The 15,797-nt window shown below is 44.8% G+C and overlaps 2 protein-coding genes across 5 annotated transcripts; both read right to left on the reverse strand.

The window, feature by feature from the left end:
• Window positions 1-226: 226 nt before the first annotated feature.
• Window positions 227-1,913, reverse strand: LOC103626079 (uncharacterized). Of its 3 annotated transcripts, XR_002261894.2 has the most exons (5): window positions 1,678-1,871; window positions 1,341-1,508; window positions 1,096-1,183; window positions 648-729; window positions 227-523 (listed from the first exon to the last, which is right to left on the reverse strand). XR_002261894.2 is itself a non-coding variant. In XM_020537624.3 (3 exons), the coding sequence occupies exons 1-3, from the start codon at window positions 1,896-1,898 to the stop codon at window positions 1,092-1,094; spliced, it is 477 nt and encodes a 158-aa protein (XP_020393213.2). In that variant the 5' UTR covers window positions 1,899-1,913; the 3' UTR covers window positions 885-1,091. The 3 variants fall into 3 exon arrangements, 2 of the variants coding, with proteins under 2 accessions (XP_020393213.2, XP_020393212.1); XM_020537624.3 differs by lacking the exons at window positions 227-523; window positions 648-729 and having other exon boundaries at window positions 885-1,183; window positions 1,345-1,508; window positions 1,678-1,913; XM_020537623.2 differs by lacking the exons at window positions 227-523; window positions 648-729 and having other exon boundaries at window positions 885-1,183.
• Window positions 1,914-4,707: 2,794 nt separating this feature from the next.
• LOC100274206 (uncharacterized) lies at window positions 4,708-7,878 on the reverse strand. 2 transcript variants are annotated; one of them, XM_008683317.4, is made up of 3 exons: window positions 7,079-7,878; window positions 6,222-6,933; window positions 4,708-5,266 (listed from the first exon to the last, which is right to left on the reverse strand). In XM_008683317.4, exons 1-3 carry the CDS (start codon window positions 7,445-7,447, stop codon window positions 4,968-4,970), a joined length of 1,380 nt encoding a protein of 459 aa, XP_008681539.1. In that variant the 5' UTR covers window positions 7,448-7,878; the 3' UTR covers window positions 4,708-4,967. The 2 variants fall into 2 exon arrangements, with proteins under 2 accessions (XP_008681539.1, NP_001142050.1); NM_001148578.1 differs by lacking the exon at window positions 4,708-5,266 and having other exon boundaries at window positions 6,049-6,933; window positions 7,079-7,622.
• Between the last annotated feature and the right edge of the window lie 7,919 nt (window positions 7,879-15,797).

A 15,797-nucleotide genomic window follows, 5' to 3' on the forward strand; every position in this document is an offset into this window, starting at 1 on the left:
AGTACATAATTTAGCGTAAATCGTATACCTGTTTCGTAACAGCAAATGAGGCCTGAATTACGGCGTGAAAATTGCGTGCGGCCGATTGAGCGCGGGTTCTGGCTCGAATGGATTTCAGCGTAAATCGTGAACCAAAACAACGTAAATGAGTATAAATTTTAACGTAAATCGTCCATCTGTTTCATAATAACGAATGTAGACCGAATGTATCTCTCAGCGCATGAGGTTGTCATAAAACGCATCAACAAATTTCGTAAATTGGTGTAAGATACAAGTGATCTGAGGTAATTGTAGCGTAAAATGCAAGCTAACCATCTACAGGAGAACTGTTTCAGATTTTGCAATAAGATATAAGAGATAATTATTCTTGTACTCAACTATGATAATGTTGTGTTTACATTTTAGCTGTTGGTACATACATACAAAACTCTGTTTCACCATAACACCACTGTTAGCAAAAAAACTGAGTTCAAAAAGGCTCTTCCAGCTTTCCTAATGTGGAGAAAACCACCGAGGTCCATATCTGCAAATGTAACATGAACTGTTAATATGATCTTTCCTTGTTAATATGTCTTTTCAAGTTTGTTATGACTAACATAACCTAAAGTCTAAACTGAATGCAAACTTGAGTTAGAAGATCAGATTACCTATAGCACAGATGTCATGTGATTCTGACTATTTTAGGACCAACAAACCATTTGGAAGCCAAACAAATCCTGTTCAATTTGCCTCAAAGCAACATATAAGAAATTACATAATTAGCTTCTGAATATGTGCACTGCTCTTAGAATACATTCTAAGAGTTTTGAAAAGCCTTTTCTTGAGTGCATTTCTGAATTTGATGGTACAGAAGGTGTTAAATGTATACAACAATCTGATATTCTAGACTACCTGAAGCATGTAGAATCAAGGTTGCAAGAACATGAAAGGTGTACGTGAAGGATCCTGACTTCCTGTGTGTGCTGAGTTGCTATACACTCTTGTTACTTATTTATGGCATATTCATGGTGTGGTTTACCATGGTATATATAAGACAAATGAACCTAAAGGCTTAAGGCAGGTGAAAGTTGATGTGAGGACAAACGATTGGGCTACCTCAAATGGAGCAGGATGGGAAAATAAACTTGATTCATTCTGGCAAGGCAGAACTCAAGGTGAAGATGCTTGCACATCAGCATCACCTCTAAAAAAGCAATAGTGGGGAAAAAACAAGTGTCACTAACCGCTGTCTAATCATAGCAGCAATTCTTGAGATAGAAATAAGTGCATAGTGAATTACACTAGAAGACATAAAAAGACTTCCAGGTCCCATATAACTAGTTGCTTAAAATTCATTCTACCTGCCTGAGCCAAGATAAGCAGGAAGCTGGATCTGCCGCTCCTCCAGAACTTCAGACTGAAAGTGCCAAGTAGCAGAGTGGCTAGCACTGGTGTAATGCCCAAGACAAGACTTATGGTGCTTCTGGAGAAGATGTATCCTAGAAGCCCCATAGAGAATAAAAGACCACCTGCAATACCAAATGAAGTACCATTATTTCACTTATCTGAATGTGGATACATGCACGACAAACAATTTTTAGCAAAAATTAGGAAGTGCCCTATCACTCAATATAGACTTGAAATGATAATGCATATATCTATTGAGCGAGATCTTGTCATCCTAGCCGGTACTTCCACCTGAGTAGAAGTCTGCACGCCAGCTGCTTCTCCCCTCCCTCTCTTCGGTCCAACAAGAGGAGGCAACACAGCAGCAGCCACAGCCAAGCTTGATCTTCTTGTAACTCTGGACGTGGGGATTTGTCTCCAGAATATACCAAGACAGAGACATGGGTCAATGAATTAACGAAGTAGAAACGATGAGAATAAAATATGAGGTGCTGGCGCGCAGCTTTATGCATATTTAGTTAGAATTGTATGTGTAACAAAACGGTGGCACTCACAGCGCCACCAGATGGGAATGGCAGACGAGGTAGCGCCACCCAAGTGAGGAGTATAACTCAATGAACAACCTTATTACTTGTGGCCAAAAAAAAGTTCATGCTAAGTAATGAACAGATCTTGCCTTAATTTTGTGACGTTTAGCACAAAATCAGCCTCTTGAAATATAGAAATGATTTAATTGTTTATAGTGTGCACACAACCTGAATCTTTCTAATTCATAATTAAGGATCAAACAAGTTACCTCTGTTTCTGTTCTTTAATATCCGTGCGCATAACATGAACATCATTGTGGGCGGTAGCGTTTTGGGAGGCAGATACGTGGAGCAAAACCAGGAGTTGGAGCATGTGGAGGGAGGATCTAGAGACTAGGTCGTTGGTGAAGCGGTAGAGGAGGAATGCACGACGGAGGCGCGAGATCAGGCCGGAGGGAAAGGGGAGCGTGACGAGGAGGTTGTAGATGATTGTTCCCCGCTCCAACGATGATTCTGTCCTAGGCTCATCTGACTCCACAGCCACCACCGTCATCGCAGCTTCCCCGTTGGCCGCCTTTGCCCATTTATTCCCTCCATTGGAACTGGCGGCAAGACCTGATGCACCGATAGAGCGGCGGATCTGGGGAGCATGCGGCGGTGTGGTGGTGAAGAGGGGACCTAAGGGAGCCAGGAAACGACAGATCGGGTCTGATGGGGTGGAGGGGTGGAGCACCTGGAACTGCGGGCGGGAGGGGGAGGAGGAGGAGGAGGAGGAGGGATAAGCCGACGGCGGCAGCGGAGCCGTGGAACTGTGGAAGGGATGAGGGCTGCTGGCGATCCGGGAGGGATGACGGCGGATTAGTTAGGGTTGGGGGATTTGGGATGTTCAGTGGGTTCTGGTGGATTGGGTATGGACCAAATGGGCGATTACGTCGTCGACCGATCAGTGAGTGTGGTCGGGGCTCCCTTAAGTTAGATAGAGCTTAGGGCTCCTAATACATATACTATATATATATATATATATATATATATATATATATATATATAGCATATTGTTTGATATGTGAGAACTAGAGGCTATAGTTTAGAGTAGATTGTTAGAAAGCTTAATTCAACTCCTCTTTTTTTTTGATAAGACAGGAGGGGCAAGCCCCTACTGAAAATTTTATTAAAACTTTAAAATAACAGAGTTAGAAGCAGACAGAAAAGAAGATTACAAAGGATAAAACAACCTAACTACAAAGGGAAAAGGAAAAGAGACGAGGTCTACTGCCAAAGCTGAAGCCTATTCAACTCCTCTTAGTCATCAAGGTTCTTTAGTACACCAATAATTATACAACTATATGAAGTTGAGTACTGCAAGCACCAAGATCAAGATGAGAAGCAAGTGTCGAACATGCAAGTTGTAATGCTAAGTCCAGCACGGACACATACCTAAATACAATGAAATAGAAAAAGGGATATATAGAGCGCAAACCAAGGCGTGCCCCGATCTTTTTCTCCAATCTTTGAGAGGGAAAAAAAAACTGTTCCAAGCTTCTTCTACCCAAATTAAAGCGAGATCATGCCGGGGGTAGCTAGCTAGAGGAGCAAAAGGAGCAGTCACAACAAGAGGAACAACCCGCTCGGCCGGGGGAGCAACTTGTGGCACAAAGCAAGGAGCAAAGAGTGGGCAACACGTAGTTCGCGTGGATCATCGGATGTATACACGATCGAAGAACCCTGTTCATGCAATCGGACTGCTCCGTGCTCCTCGATCCATTTGCGCATCCTGTAGAGGCCGGCCGGAGACAACGACGGAAGAACACCATTGGCATGGGCGTGGCGTAGTCGACCGATTTCACGACGGATCTGTGACGACCGCCGCGCCCGCGATTTGCGATGGTTTTGAATGAATGGTGCAGTTGCTTGCTTTCTCGCGCTTCTTGAATCTGTCCAGCTGTTTCTTTAGTTAAACCAGTTTTAATCTGCGCGCGTGCACGTACGAGACCAGTGTGTTTCGAAGTGGCAAAGGAGTGTTGGACGACCGTGATTTCGTTGGGCATCGTGCAGACAATCTAGTACTGTAAGATATACGTATCTGTAGCAATTTCCTTGTATGTGATCCAACTTGATGTCAAAATTAAGGTTCTGTTTGGCACAGCTGCTGCTTGTTGAAAAAACAGCTTATCCTATAAGCTGGTAAAAAACAGCTTCTGCTTGTTGGCTGCTTTTAGTTCATTTTAAAAAGTAGCTGAACTGATAAGCTGGTGCAGAAGCTGTCTGTTTGGCAGAACTTCGGCTTAAATTTGTGAAGAAACTGAAAATAAGCTGTGCTAAATAGGGTCTAAGTTTAGCATTCTTCAGTTCAGAATATTGCTCTAGCTGGAGGTGGAGGGGAAGCCCGAAGGCATGCAGCCACAGCTTCCAATCTGACTCATTGTCCTCACACGAGCACATGGATGATCACACAGCTTAGCACAGATGTCTTGTGAGTGAAAACAGCAGTGTGATAGATGGATGCCTTTCTACCTCCCAAAAAAATCCAGAGAACATCTAGAGGGGATCTTTCTGTAAAATCTACTACCATTGATTGATGATGTCAATATTCCAGCTGTTGGTGTCTTTGTATATATTTCTCTCTCTCTCTAGGAACGCTATGATAATCCTAAAATTACTTGCGCGTCCTTGTACCTTTTAAACTCTACTCTCTTTTACGGTAATCCTAGAATTATCTTTTAAACTCTACTGTGTCTTTGAATGAAAACGTGTGTCAGTCAGTGTACGGTCGCGAAAAAAGAAGAAGAAAGGGACATGCCAGAGACGCTGACGCAAATTCCGTTGGGTTGCGCAGCCGACTCGGTAACTAACCAACCATAGTCGTCATGAACATTGAACGGGAAACAAATCCGTTTGCCCATGCTGCTTGGCATCTGACAGCAGCAAGAAATTTAAACGTTCAAAAAAAAAGGCATTCTCTCTCTCTTCCAGTTCTCAGAATCACCGGATGCATGCACGATGTCTTGACCGACGATTCGGCATCGCTACGCCGATCCCTGCAGTCCGTGCACGCGATCAGCAGATCCTGGACACGCTGCTCCACTGACAGACGGCGTCGAGGCCCCAGTCCTCCTGGTCCGACGAGACGGTGCTGCCGGCGACCTGGAGGTCCAGGTCCAGGCCGAGGCCGACGACGTCGGTGGGCTTCTGGTCGTCGCTGCTGTGCTGCGAGGTCGAGCCGGAGTGGGTGGAGCCTGCAGCTGCCGCCGCCACCGTCTCCGGCGCGCGGCGGAGCGGCGGGTGCAGCAGGCCGAACAGAGTATCCATGTCGTCAACCCGATGCTGCTGCAGGGCCTGCAGGCCGCTCACAAATTCTGAAAGATGGAATTGCTTCATGAAAGTTCATATATATATTCATTCGCGCGGTAGCACGCACATGGTAAAAATTTAAAATCGGTAGCTTTTATAAATCATTGGTCCTGGTTTAATTATATTCTTTTCACTGATCACGAGAAGCTCTCTATTCTCTCTCTCTCTTTTTTAAAAAAAAGAACGAGAACCTCTCTAGTTGATCTCCAGAAAAAAGAAATATAACTCTGTATGATTATCCTGATTATGTTAAACTTGCATTGTGCGGAATAATATAACAGCAAATGTGACGTGTTGTTATGCAAGCTAACGAGCAACCATACGATTGCGAAAAAGGAAGTATGAATTGGAATCATATTACGTTTGATTAGGTAGATGATAGAAAAGAAGGGGGGAAAGTTGTTAAAGCACTGGACAGGATAAGCTAAAGTAATCATGGATCAAGATCAAAGGTAGTCTGTCACTGTCTCGTTGCAAGGACAAAAAGAATGCCCTCTCCACAGACAGTACCTGCAGTGCAGAAGCTTCTCTAACCTTAAAACTATCAAAAAGAAAGACAAAAAAAACAAAAGAGACTCCAAACACTGTGCTGTCCATGCATGTTTCGGATTCTGTCCAAATCTTACTTTCACCAAGCTGAGCACATTTATTCCTACTACCGCTGGCAAGTAAGTGAAACGCCGATTAAAACTAGATGGTGACACCGCGATAAAGATCAGAAATTGTTTAGCTTTTGAAGAAGCCGGTGGGCGGTGGCACGTAGCAAGTGAAAACAAATGGAGATTTTGGAACCACGAACGAAAAGGTTCACGCTAATCTGCCAGTTCACACAGTAATCATGAGCATATTTGTTCTCTTCCCCCCGCAAAGCAACAAATCGAACTCCCTACTCCCGCGTGCATCCAAAAATAAAGGGAAGATGCGAGAGAAAATGCTTCACACACGGCATGCACTACTCACCTCCGCCACCATGCCACTCCAGGGCAGCGCCGCCGCTGGCCGGGACCAGCGCCGGCGGGTCGACCTTGATGACGTCATGCAGCTCGCGCAGCATCTTCTCGAGGCTCGCCGCGTTCTGATGATCCGGCAGCGCTGCGCCACCACCTCCAAGTGCGGTGGCGGCGGCCGAGGCCGGCGGCGTCGGTTGGGCGTATTGGTTTGAAGGGAGCTCCACCACTCTGGGGCAAGGGGACGGCGAGAGCGGCGGGAGCCTGCTCTGGTCGGCGCCGGCGCTGCGCGCGCCGTAGCCGAGGGACAGGTCCGGCGTCGTCGGGGACACGGGCGACGACGAGTGCGCGAGCTGGAAGTACTGCGCGTTCCGGGCGAACGGCCTCGCCCACGGGGACGACGGCGCCGAGAAGGGTGGCGGCGAGAGGAACTGCACAGTCTCCGTCTGCTGGTTCGTCGTCTGGGTGAGCTGCCGAGCCAGGTCGAGGGGCGCCGGGCGGGAGCTGGCGTACCCGGCCGAGGCGGCGGCGCCCACCAGCGCCTGGACACCGGACAGCTCCTGCGGGGACGGCAGCGGCGAGAAGTCGTCGTAGCGGCAGCGCCTGGCGAGGGCGAGCTGGAGCTGCACCTCTGGCGGCGGGTGCACAGGCAGGCCGGCGCGCTGGCGGCGCTTGGTCCTCGTGTTCCAGTAGTTCTTGATCTCGTTGTCCGTCCTCCCCGGCAGCTGCGGACGCGCACCATCAACCACCAGACCAGCACAGGAACGGAGTGGCAAGTACGTAACATCAGTGACATCAACGAGCCGCCGCCGGCACTCGCCATAAATAAATGATTCAAGCCGAGGGGTATAGAAGTACTATAGTGCTTACATGCGCGGCCATGCGCGCCCACTTGTTGCCGAGCTGCGCGTGGAGCTGGGCGATGAGGAGCTCCTCGTCGGGGGAGAAGGAGCCCTTCTTGAGGTTGGGGCGGAGGTGGTTGGTCCAGCGCAGGCGGCAGCTCTTGCCGCAGCGCAGCAGGCCGGTCACCCTCTGCACTGCGTTCCAGTTCCCCTCGCCGTGGTGCCGGACGTGGTCCATGAGCATGGCATCCTCCGCTGCCGTCCACGGCCCCTTCTTGAGCACCACCGGCGTCGCCTGCTCCTTCTGCCCCGTCGCGTCCTCAACGTGCCCGCGGCCATCCGCCGCCACCTCCTCCTCGGGCGATGATGTCGGCGCGGCGCCCGGGCTCTTCTCCATGAGCGTCCAACGGCGGGGCGCCGCCAGAGAAGGTCGGAGGTGTCGGAAGCTGCGCGGGGGTGCAAGAAGGGTGACTGCGACGGGAGATTGAAGGGAAAAGTTGCTAAAAATGGAGGCAGGGGAGCTGGCGGTTTCGGTTTGTGTGGTTTGCAAGTGGTTTTTGCAGGTGAGTCAGTGAGGAGGGGCTACGCTGTGGTGGGGCATTTGGCTGCCTGTCCTTTTGAGGATCTTTGTTTGCACTTCTCTTTTTTGCTCTCTAGAGGCGGCCTATGTATGGGCAGCAAAGATTGGAGCATCTGATGCCTGGGGTTTTCGGTACAATGCTTGCGTTGTTAGCCTACGTGGGCGAGGACCCCAGGAACAGGAAGTGCCCAAACATATGTGGTGTGATCCGTGCGGGGAATGATTAGGGGCTTATTGGGGGATACCATACCAACAACCAGCTGCATAGAAGCGACACGCAGTCTCCGTTCAATTCGTGACACGAGTCCATCGCCCTAATCTTAAAGCAACCGAACAACCAACCACGTTAGGCCATGCTTTAAGGTTAACGTTCTGTTGGTTTAAGATAAGTGGGATGAACACGTCACAAACTGAACGGAACCTGCAGTATTGCTTCCCTGTAGCTGGCTGCAACTAATTATTTTCACCCTTATGCACACCCCAAAAGAAAAATATATAAGTAATTGTTTTTTTGAATAACCGGATCTATATCATTAAAAGACTGTAACTTTAGATATATATCATTGACTCCACATGTCATTGACTCTCTTACATATAAGTGAGATAACAATGATATATATCTAAAGTTGTAATCTTTTAATGGTACAGATCCAAATTTCTCTTGTTTTTTCCTATTTCCGACCTCCTCCACAGCTAACAACCTCAACCATCATCGAATGACCTTATTTTGCGCTATTTTAGCCACTCCCCGCTTTCTCTGTCGACCCCCCCCCCCCCATAAGTCATCATTCGACCTATGTAGATCCGAGTGAGAGTTTAGGTCCCGCTCATTCATGTGTTGTAAATGGTAGAGCCCATAGTTTTACCATAAGGTCCCCTGCTCAACATAACGTACATATCCCTGCTCTGGCATTTTGGTGCTCGTCCTTACAAGTGTGCCCTCACTCCTATTTTGTCATGGGTCCGTCCTAGGCTACTAGTATCCTTGCTAGCTGGACACATTATCCATCATCTATTACTACTATCAGATAAGTTGTGTCTGCCTTTATGATCGCTAGCTTTCCAAAAGCTTAACCTCAAACAATTTGACCCTAACCTACCTTGTGACGTCATCATGGGTTTGGGCACCTCCACGATGGGCCGACACACCATCGACTTTAGTGTGAGTTTCCATGGTCAGTATTGTCTGTAGCACTACCACCCGTGGTACCATGCTTTGAGAGGAAGGGAGAGGGGGAGGGAGGGAGAAGAGAAAGGCAATTTTTGGATGCCAACAGTATACGATAAGGTCGCACATTATACCCTTGAATCATGGATCAATGAATGATATGGTAGACTAATGCCCTGTTTGAATACGTTAGAACTAATAGTTAGCTGTTAAACTTAGTTGTAGACATCTAAATAGCCTAGCTAATAGTCCAGCTATTAGCTACTTTAAGCAAATCAGTTAATATTAGCCAACTATTTGTTTGCTAGCTAATTCTACTAGTGTCTTGTTAGCCAACTAAGTATTATCTCTAGTGAATTCAAATAGGGCCCAAAAGGGGAAAACCAAAAGGTCGGTTAGTTCCAAGTATGTATTACCGTTAAAGATTGCTTACTAGCATCGATACCCCTTATGACCAAGAGAGTATCCAATGAGGGTACAACGAGACGATCTAGGTGCAAGCTTGTGGGGAGCGGTGGTCGAGAGGATGGGATAGCAAGTACACTCAAAGACTCAAAGGTGATAATAGAACGGAGGGGTGCCACAAAGTGCAAAGTGGGAGTGGGAGCGCTAATCGCCTTTATGGGAATGCAATTGAGTAGGTAGGTGACAGTGTGCAGGGCCTTAGCCTAGAAGCGAGCGGGAACCGAGGCCTGGAACATCAAGGAGCACATGATATCATTGGTGGTCCAAATCATGCGCTCAGCCTTATCATTCATGGAAAAAGTGTAGGGGCAAGACATGTGAAGCTAAACACCGCGAGTGAGAAAAGGAGTGGGAGGAAGAGTTATTAAACTCGCGCTCGTTGTCACACTGAACAGACTAAATAGTGTGACCGAACTGAGTGGACACCCAAGCAAAGAAGTGAGAGAGAGTCGTGAAAGTATCAGATTTCAAGAACATGGGAAAGTCTAGGACTAATGTGAGAAATCATCGACAATCACTTGGTAGTACCTATATCTCGAAACACTGATCACATGAGAGATCCACATAGTCACAACGAATGAGAGCAAAAGGACGTACAACCTAGAAAGTAGAAGAAGCGAAAGGAAGTCGTACATGATGACCTAACTGATAAGCATGACAGAAGGACTCATGTTTGCCTCGAGTATAAAAAATTGTAGAACTACAAGACAACTTGGACAAGTCATCCACGCTAGGGTGACCAAGGCGGCGATGCCAAGTGACAGAGGAAGTTATAGTCGCTAGCACATAAGGAAGCAGTGGAGATGGTGGAGGAGGTGGAGCTAGAAGACGAAGAGTGTAGAGGGGTCCAGAGATGTCACATCGGGCGAGGATGCGATGAATAGTGAGATCCTTCACAAAAAAAAACCGAAAGGATCAAACTCTAGGGACTAAGAATTGTTAGTGGTCAATTGACGAACAGAACTAAGGTTTTGAATGATGTTAGGGGTGACTAGAATATTAAGCATACGAAAGGAGCCAGGAAGGATCGAATCACCTACTGAGATAACTAGGAGAGTGGAACCATCATCGATCATGATAGAGGAAGGATAGGAAGGAGAAGTAGGGTGGGAAGAAGTGATTATACGAGCGTTTGGAGTGGTGTGGAAGGAGACTCCAGAGTCAACGACCCAGTCGGTGGGAATAGAAGTGGGCTAGGAGAACATGGGGCATGAGGAGACATGTAGGGAGATGCCCCCACAGAGCCATTGGAAGGGTTGCTAGGTCGACAGTGGCGAGCATGCTAACAACAAGCATGGCTGGTGGAGACGACGTAGCCTTGAGAGTCATGGAGACAATCTCGACACTGTAGAACACTGAAAGGGAAATAAGCTTTAAACCTCTTCCTAAATGATTTTGGTGGTTGAATGTCCAACACAAACAATTGGACTTATTAGTTTGCTCTAGATTACATGTTCTACAGGTGCCAAAGATTCAACTCAAAACCAATAAAAAGAACAAGACAGGGTTCAAAAGAAAGGAGCAAAGAGAAACCGAAGTGCTCCCTGGTATGGTGCACCGGACTGTCCGGTGTGCCACCGGACAGTGTCCGGTGCACCAGGGAGGATTGTCTTCAAACTCTTCACCTTCGGGTTTCTCAGGCGCAGCCCACTATAATTCACCGGACTGTCCGGTGCACCACCGGACAGTGTCCGGTGCTCCAGAGTGAAGCGGCTCTGAACTGGCCAGCTTCGGGAAAATGGGAGGTCGCTCCGCTAAAATTCACCGGACTGTCCGGTGTACACCGGACTGTCCGGTGTGCCAGCGGAGCAACGGTCATCTGCGCGCAACGGTCGACTCTGCAAAGTGTACAGTTGAATTCAGAGTGTCAGAGCAGAAGTCGGAGGGGCACCGGACTGTCTGGTGCTGCACCGGACTGTCCGGTGCCACATGAGGACAAAGCCTCCAACGGTCGACCAGCTCCATTCTCAACGGATAGGATGACGTGGCTGGCGCACCGGACATGTCCGGTGTGCACCGGACTGTCCGGTGCGCCCATCGCCAGCAGCTTCTCCAACGGCTACAAAATTGGAAGGTGGCTATAAATACCACCCCAACCGGCCACTTCAAGGTGTGGGAGCCCAAGCAACATTCCAAGTCATCTAGTTGACATACTCAAGCCCTCCCAACCACATATATTCATTGATCCATCCTATACACAAGATTTAGACCACTACAACCAACACAAGTGCCACAAAAGAGAGAGCAAGCAAAAGAGAGCTACTCATTTGAGTTTAGCACTAGTGCCTTGTGAGATTCATCGAGAGATAGTGTGTGCTTCATCTTTGTGTTCATTTGCGCGTGGAGTTTTGACTCCCATTGAACTTCCTCCAAAGTTTTAGAGGCTTGTAAAAGCTAGCAAGAGACACCAAAGATCGTGGTAGTCCTTGTGGGATCGAGAGTGATCCTTGAGAAGAAGAAGAGCTCACCGATCCTTGTGTGATCGGGGGAGAGAGGGAAAGGGTTGAAAAAGACCCGTCCTTGAGTGGACTCCTCAACGGGGACTAGGCCTTCGAGGGCCGAACCTAGGTAAAACAAATCACCCGTGTTCATTGTGTTTCTTGCTTGTGATTTGTTTGCTTTCCCTTCTCTAAGTTTTCTTGCGCCATTCTCCGCTAACATCTTTTGGTGTTGCTTCAAGTTTAATTCTCATTTGGTGGAGCAACCCTTCGCAAGAAAGAACTTTACTTATTGCTCTTCTCATCTAAGCCTTCTTGCTTTACTATCCATATATCTAGTAGTTGTATTGTTTATCAATTCCGCATTATTTCATAGCAACTTTGGTCACAAGCAAAGGACTTAGTTCTTATACTCCGATAATCACATTTCTTGTTCTAACCACTAATCAAAGGATCTAGTTGGGGATAAAGTTTTAATCTACAGGCTTCGCCTATTCACCCCCCCTCTAGGCGACTTTCAATTGGTTTCAAAGCTAGGCACTTCATCTTGAGTCTAACAACTCGAAGTGATGGCTCGTAGAAGATCCCAAAAGAACAAGAAGACCCAGGAAAACAAGGAGGTAACTCTTGAGATATTACTTTCAGATTGTTCTAATTATGATTCATGGTCTACTAGAGTGATAAATGCTTTTAGAGCGGTAGACCCACAATTAGAACAAATTTTAGACAAGAGTATTATTCCTCCTAACTATGCTAGGGAAAATGCCTCCGAAAAAGATTTAAGATGTATACGCTTAAACTATCTAGCTTATGACATCTTAAGTAAATCCCTCAGCAAAGAAGATTATCATGCCTTCATAATAAAATATGACAAACCCATTTGTGATGTGCATGATATTTGGACTAGAATTAAAAGCAAATTTAATAAGTCCAAACATGATAGTTCATTTTGTGCTTCTACTTCCTTTGGTATTTGTGATACTAACCCTTGCAAGGAAGAAGAAGAAAATGAACGATGGAGACCAAACGATGAATCCACCTCTCCAAAAGGTTTGTCTTCCCATTTCAATTCCCACATGTGTTGTGTGGCTAATACAAATGATAGCGGAATCACAAATGAGGATGAGGAGGAAGAAAGAAGCTTTGTGCAACTCTACGCTCGCCTAAGCCAAGAAGATAAGGCAGTCATGCTCAAGCTTCTAGAAAGAGCGAGAGAGCAAGGCGAAGCTCGTCAAAGGCTAGAAAGTATTCTCTCAATGAAGATGCAATGCTTTGACGAGTTGACTAAAGAACATGAGGAGCTAAAATGCTCTCATGTTGATTTGGTCCAAAGGTATGAAACTATTTCAATTGAGCAAGATAACGCTTTACATTGTATCGCTCAATTAGTAAATAGGAATACCTTGCTTAAGGACCAAGTGGAAAAGCTAAAGGTTGAAAATCTAGCTTTTCAAGAAAAATATGATATGCTCCTATGCTCTCATGAAAATCTTAGAGATGATCATATCATATTAAACATTGCTCATGAGGTTGTGATAGAAAACATGAAATCTCAACAACCTCACTCATGCACATGTATTCAAATTGATACTATATTACCATGTGCTAATGCTTGTTGTCCGTCAACAAGCAAATCTTCCTTTGAGCTAGAATTTGCAGGAACAAACGATGATTCATATCAAAAGCTCAAGGAAGAAAATGAGAGACTGAAGATGAGCTTGACACAACTAAAAGGGAAATGCATTGCCCAACCTTCTCAAGATAACCGTGATCACATGGTGAAGAAGCTTGAGACGGGAACAACCGTGGCATGCACTACATCCCTTGAAGAAAATGTCAAGAATTTGAGGATTGCCAAGAGGAAGAAACAAAAGATAAAATTCAACACCTCCTCCAAAAGCCTCAACCACGCCTCCACAAAAGGTAACATCCAAGGTAATGATCAAGCCACACTTCACATTAAGAGGTGTAGTGAATGCTTTGAAGAGGGGCACTTGATTAGGTCATGTCCCTACATTAAAAATGGCTTGATTATTAACAAGGATGATAGACTTTGTTTTAAATGCTCCAAGAAGGGACACTTGCTTAGATCTTGTCCCCATTTAAAACAAAAAGGCATAGGGTTAGAAAAGAAAGTTTTTACTAACCATGTAGCAAGCAACAAACAAGGAAAGAAGAAAACTTCAAAACTTGAAAAACGCCTTTGCTACACATGCCGTAAAAAGGGACATCAATGCAGGGATTGTCCCATTGGTAACAATCCTACTCCTAGCTTGTTAATTAATTCTCATATAACTAGGCAACCCAAAGTTGCAACTTGTGCTAGAAAGGTAATAAGTTTACCTAGTGCTAACACAAAGGACATTTGGGCTCCTAGATCTTTGTTGACTAACCATGATGGACCCATCAAGCGATGGGTACCAAAGTATCCTTGACAAGCTTTGTAGGAAAAGGAGATGGTATGAAGCCTTGGGGTGCTTGAGAAAATTAATTCAATTTAACTCAAGCTATCAAATCTTCAATGATCTTTATCCGTGATTGACCCAAGGTTATTCTTCAAACTACTACATCTTAAACTCATATCATCTCGAGGAAGTTATTGATGTTGTAGGAAATAAAGAATTATCTTATGCGGAAAAATCAAGGCCTACAACATGGAGGAAAGTCGAAGGATGGTAACCTCTATGCTTTTAAAGTGCAAGTATTTTATTATGTGTCTTGTGTAGTCATATAAGAAATGTGTAGCGCTTCAAATGTCTTTAAATTGATATTGCCATTCTTTGAAGAATCTCCTCTCATATGGTAGATTGCACATTCATCATTTCCATACTATGGCAATCTACATGCTTTAATTTATTGCTAGTATGTCATGGCATATTCTTCCTCTAAGTATCTTGTTATTGCCATGATTCTAGATATAGAGAGATATTTCATGTTCTTAAAGGAATAAGGTGACATGTAAGGAATTCAAATCCTTAGAACACTTGTAAAAGGAAAACTCTCTCTATAACTAGAATAGTGAGACTAATGATTTCATCTAAGTAACCCAAATAGTCTCACTTGTAGAGAATAAGTTTCTCTTTGGAAGCATGTAATCTAACATGAAAAGAAAAATCAATCCAAATGTTTTATGATGTATTTTTACTTGCTCAAATTGGATATGATTCTTTTACATTTATCGCTTTCCAAATCATGAATTAGATTTATTCCTATAATCTCAAAGGATTATTTATGCTTGTTTTATGAGTTAAAATTGAGCATAACATCATCGATGGATAATCTAGTTCATGCTATGGAGTTTCCATGTTTTGGTAATCTAGCTTCTCATTTCTTATCAAAATGATTACAAAAATGGAAACTAGTGCTTGTGTTGCTACTAACATTTCTCTTGAGTTCAATTATGAAAATCTACAAGAGAGAAAGTGCACAAGCCTCATGGGTTGATCTTCACCCAAAGAAAGAAAGGTAAAAGCAAAGGTATGGGAACTCATCTTCTTAAGTTTGGTTCCCATCTCAATGGGTATTTAATCTAATTTATCATATTCTACCCTTGTGAGGAATAGATTCTTTATTGGACCAAAATTAACTAAGTGTGCATTCAATATCATTTTCATAAATGCGCTTGTTCATTAGAATCTAATTCATGCCTTTGCTATATCCATTCTCATATTGATGCGCTTCTAAGTCATGATAATAAGTATGAAAAAGTAAAATTCCTTTGATTGATCAAAAATGATTAAAAAGGTGCTCATTCCTCTTTTCTGTTAATGTGCACTAACGTTAAGGAATTTACTTCATGTCTATGTGACTCATGGATGATGAATTATGCTTATTTCCTATCTAAAAGAAATTATCCATCATTATATACTCCCTTGTATTACTAACATTCTTCTTGAGTATTTTCAATAAGTTTGAAAGGAAAAAGAAGCCACTGCAAAGGGAGGACTCTCAAATGAAAGAGGAGAACATCAAGAACAACACCACCTACTTCTACAAAACAATCAATGGTGTGGTTGTGAGTATTCTAAACCCTTTCATATTGAGAATACTAGGCTCAAGTTGTTTATTACAAATTTAATGAGCCTTGATCAAGATG

Source organism: Zea mays, chromosome 5, assembly GCF_902167145.1.
Source record: "Zea mays cultivar B73 chromosome 5, Zm-B73-REFERENCE-NAM-5.0, whole genome shotgun sequence".
Taxonomy (NCBI): domain Eukaryota; kingdom Viridiplantae; phylum Streptophyta; class Magnoliopsida; order Poales; family Poaceae; genus Zea; species Zea mays.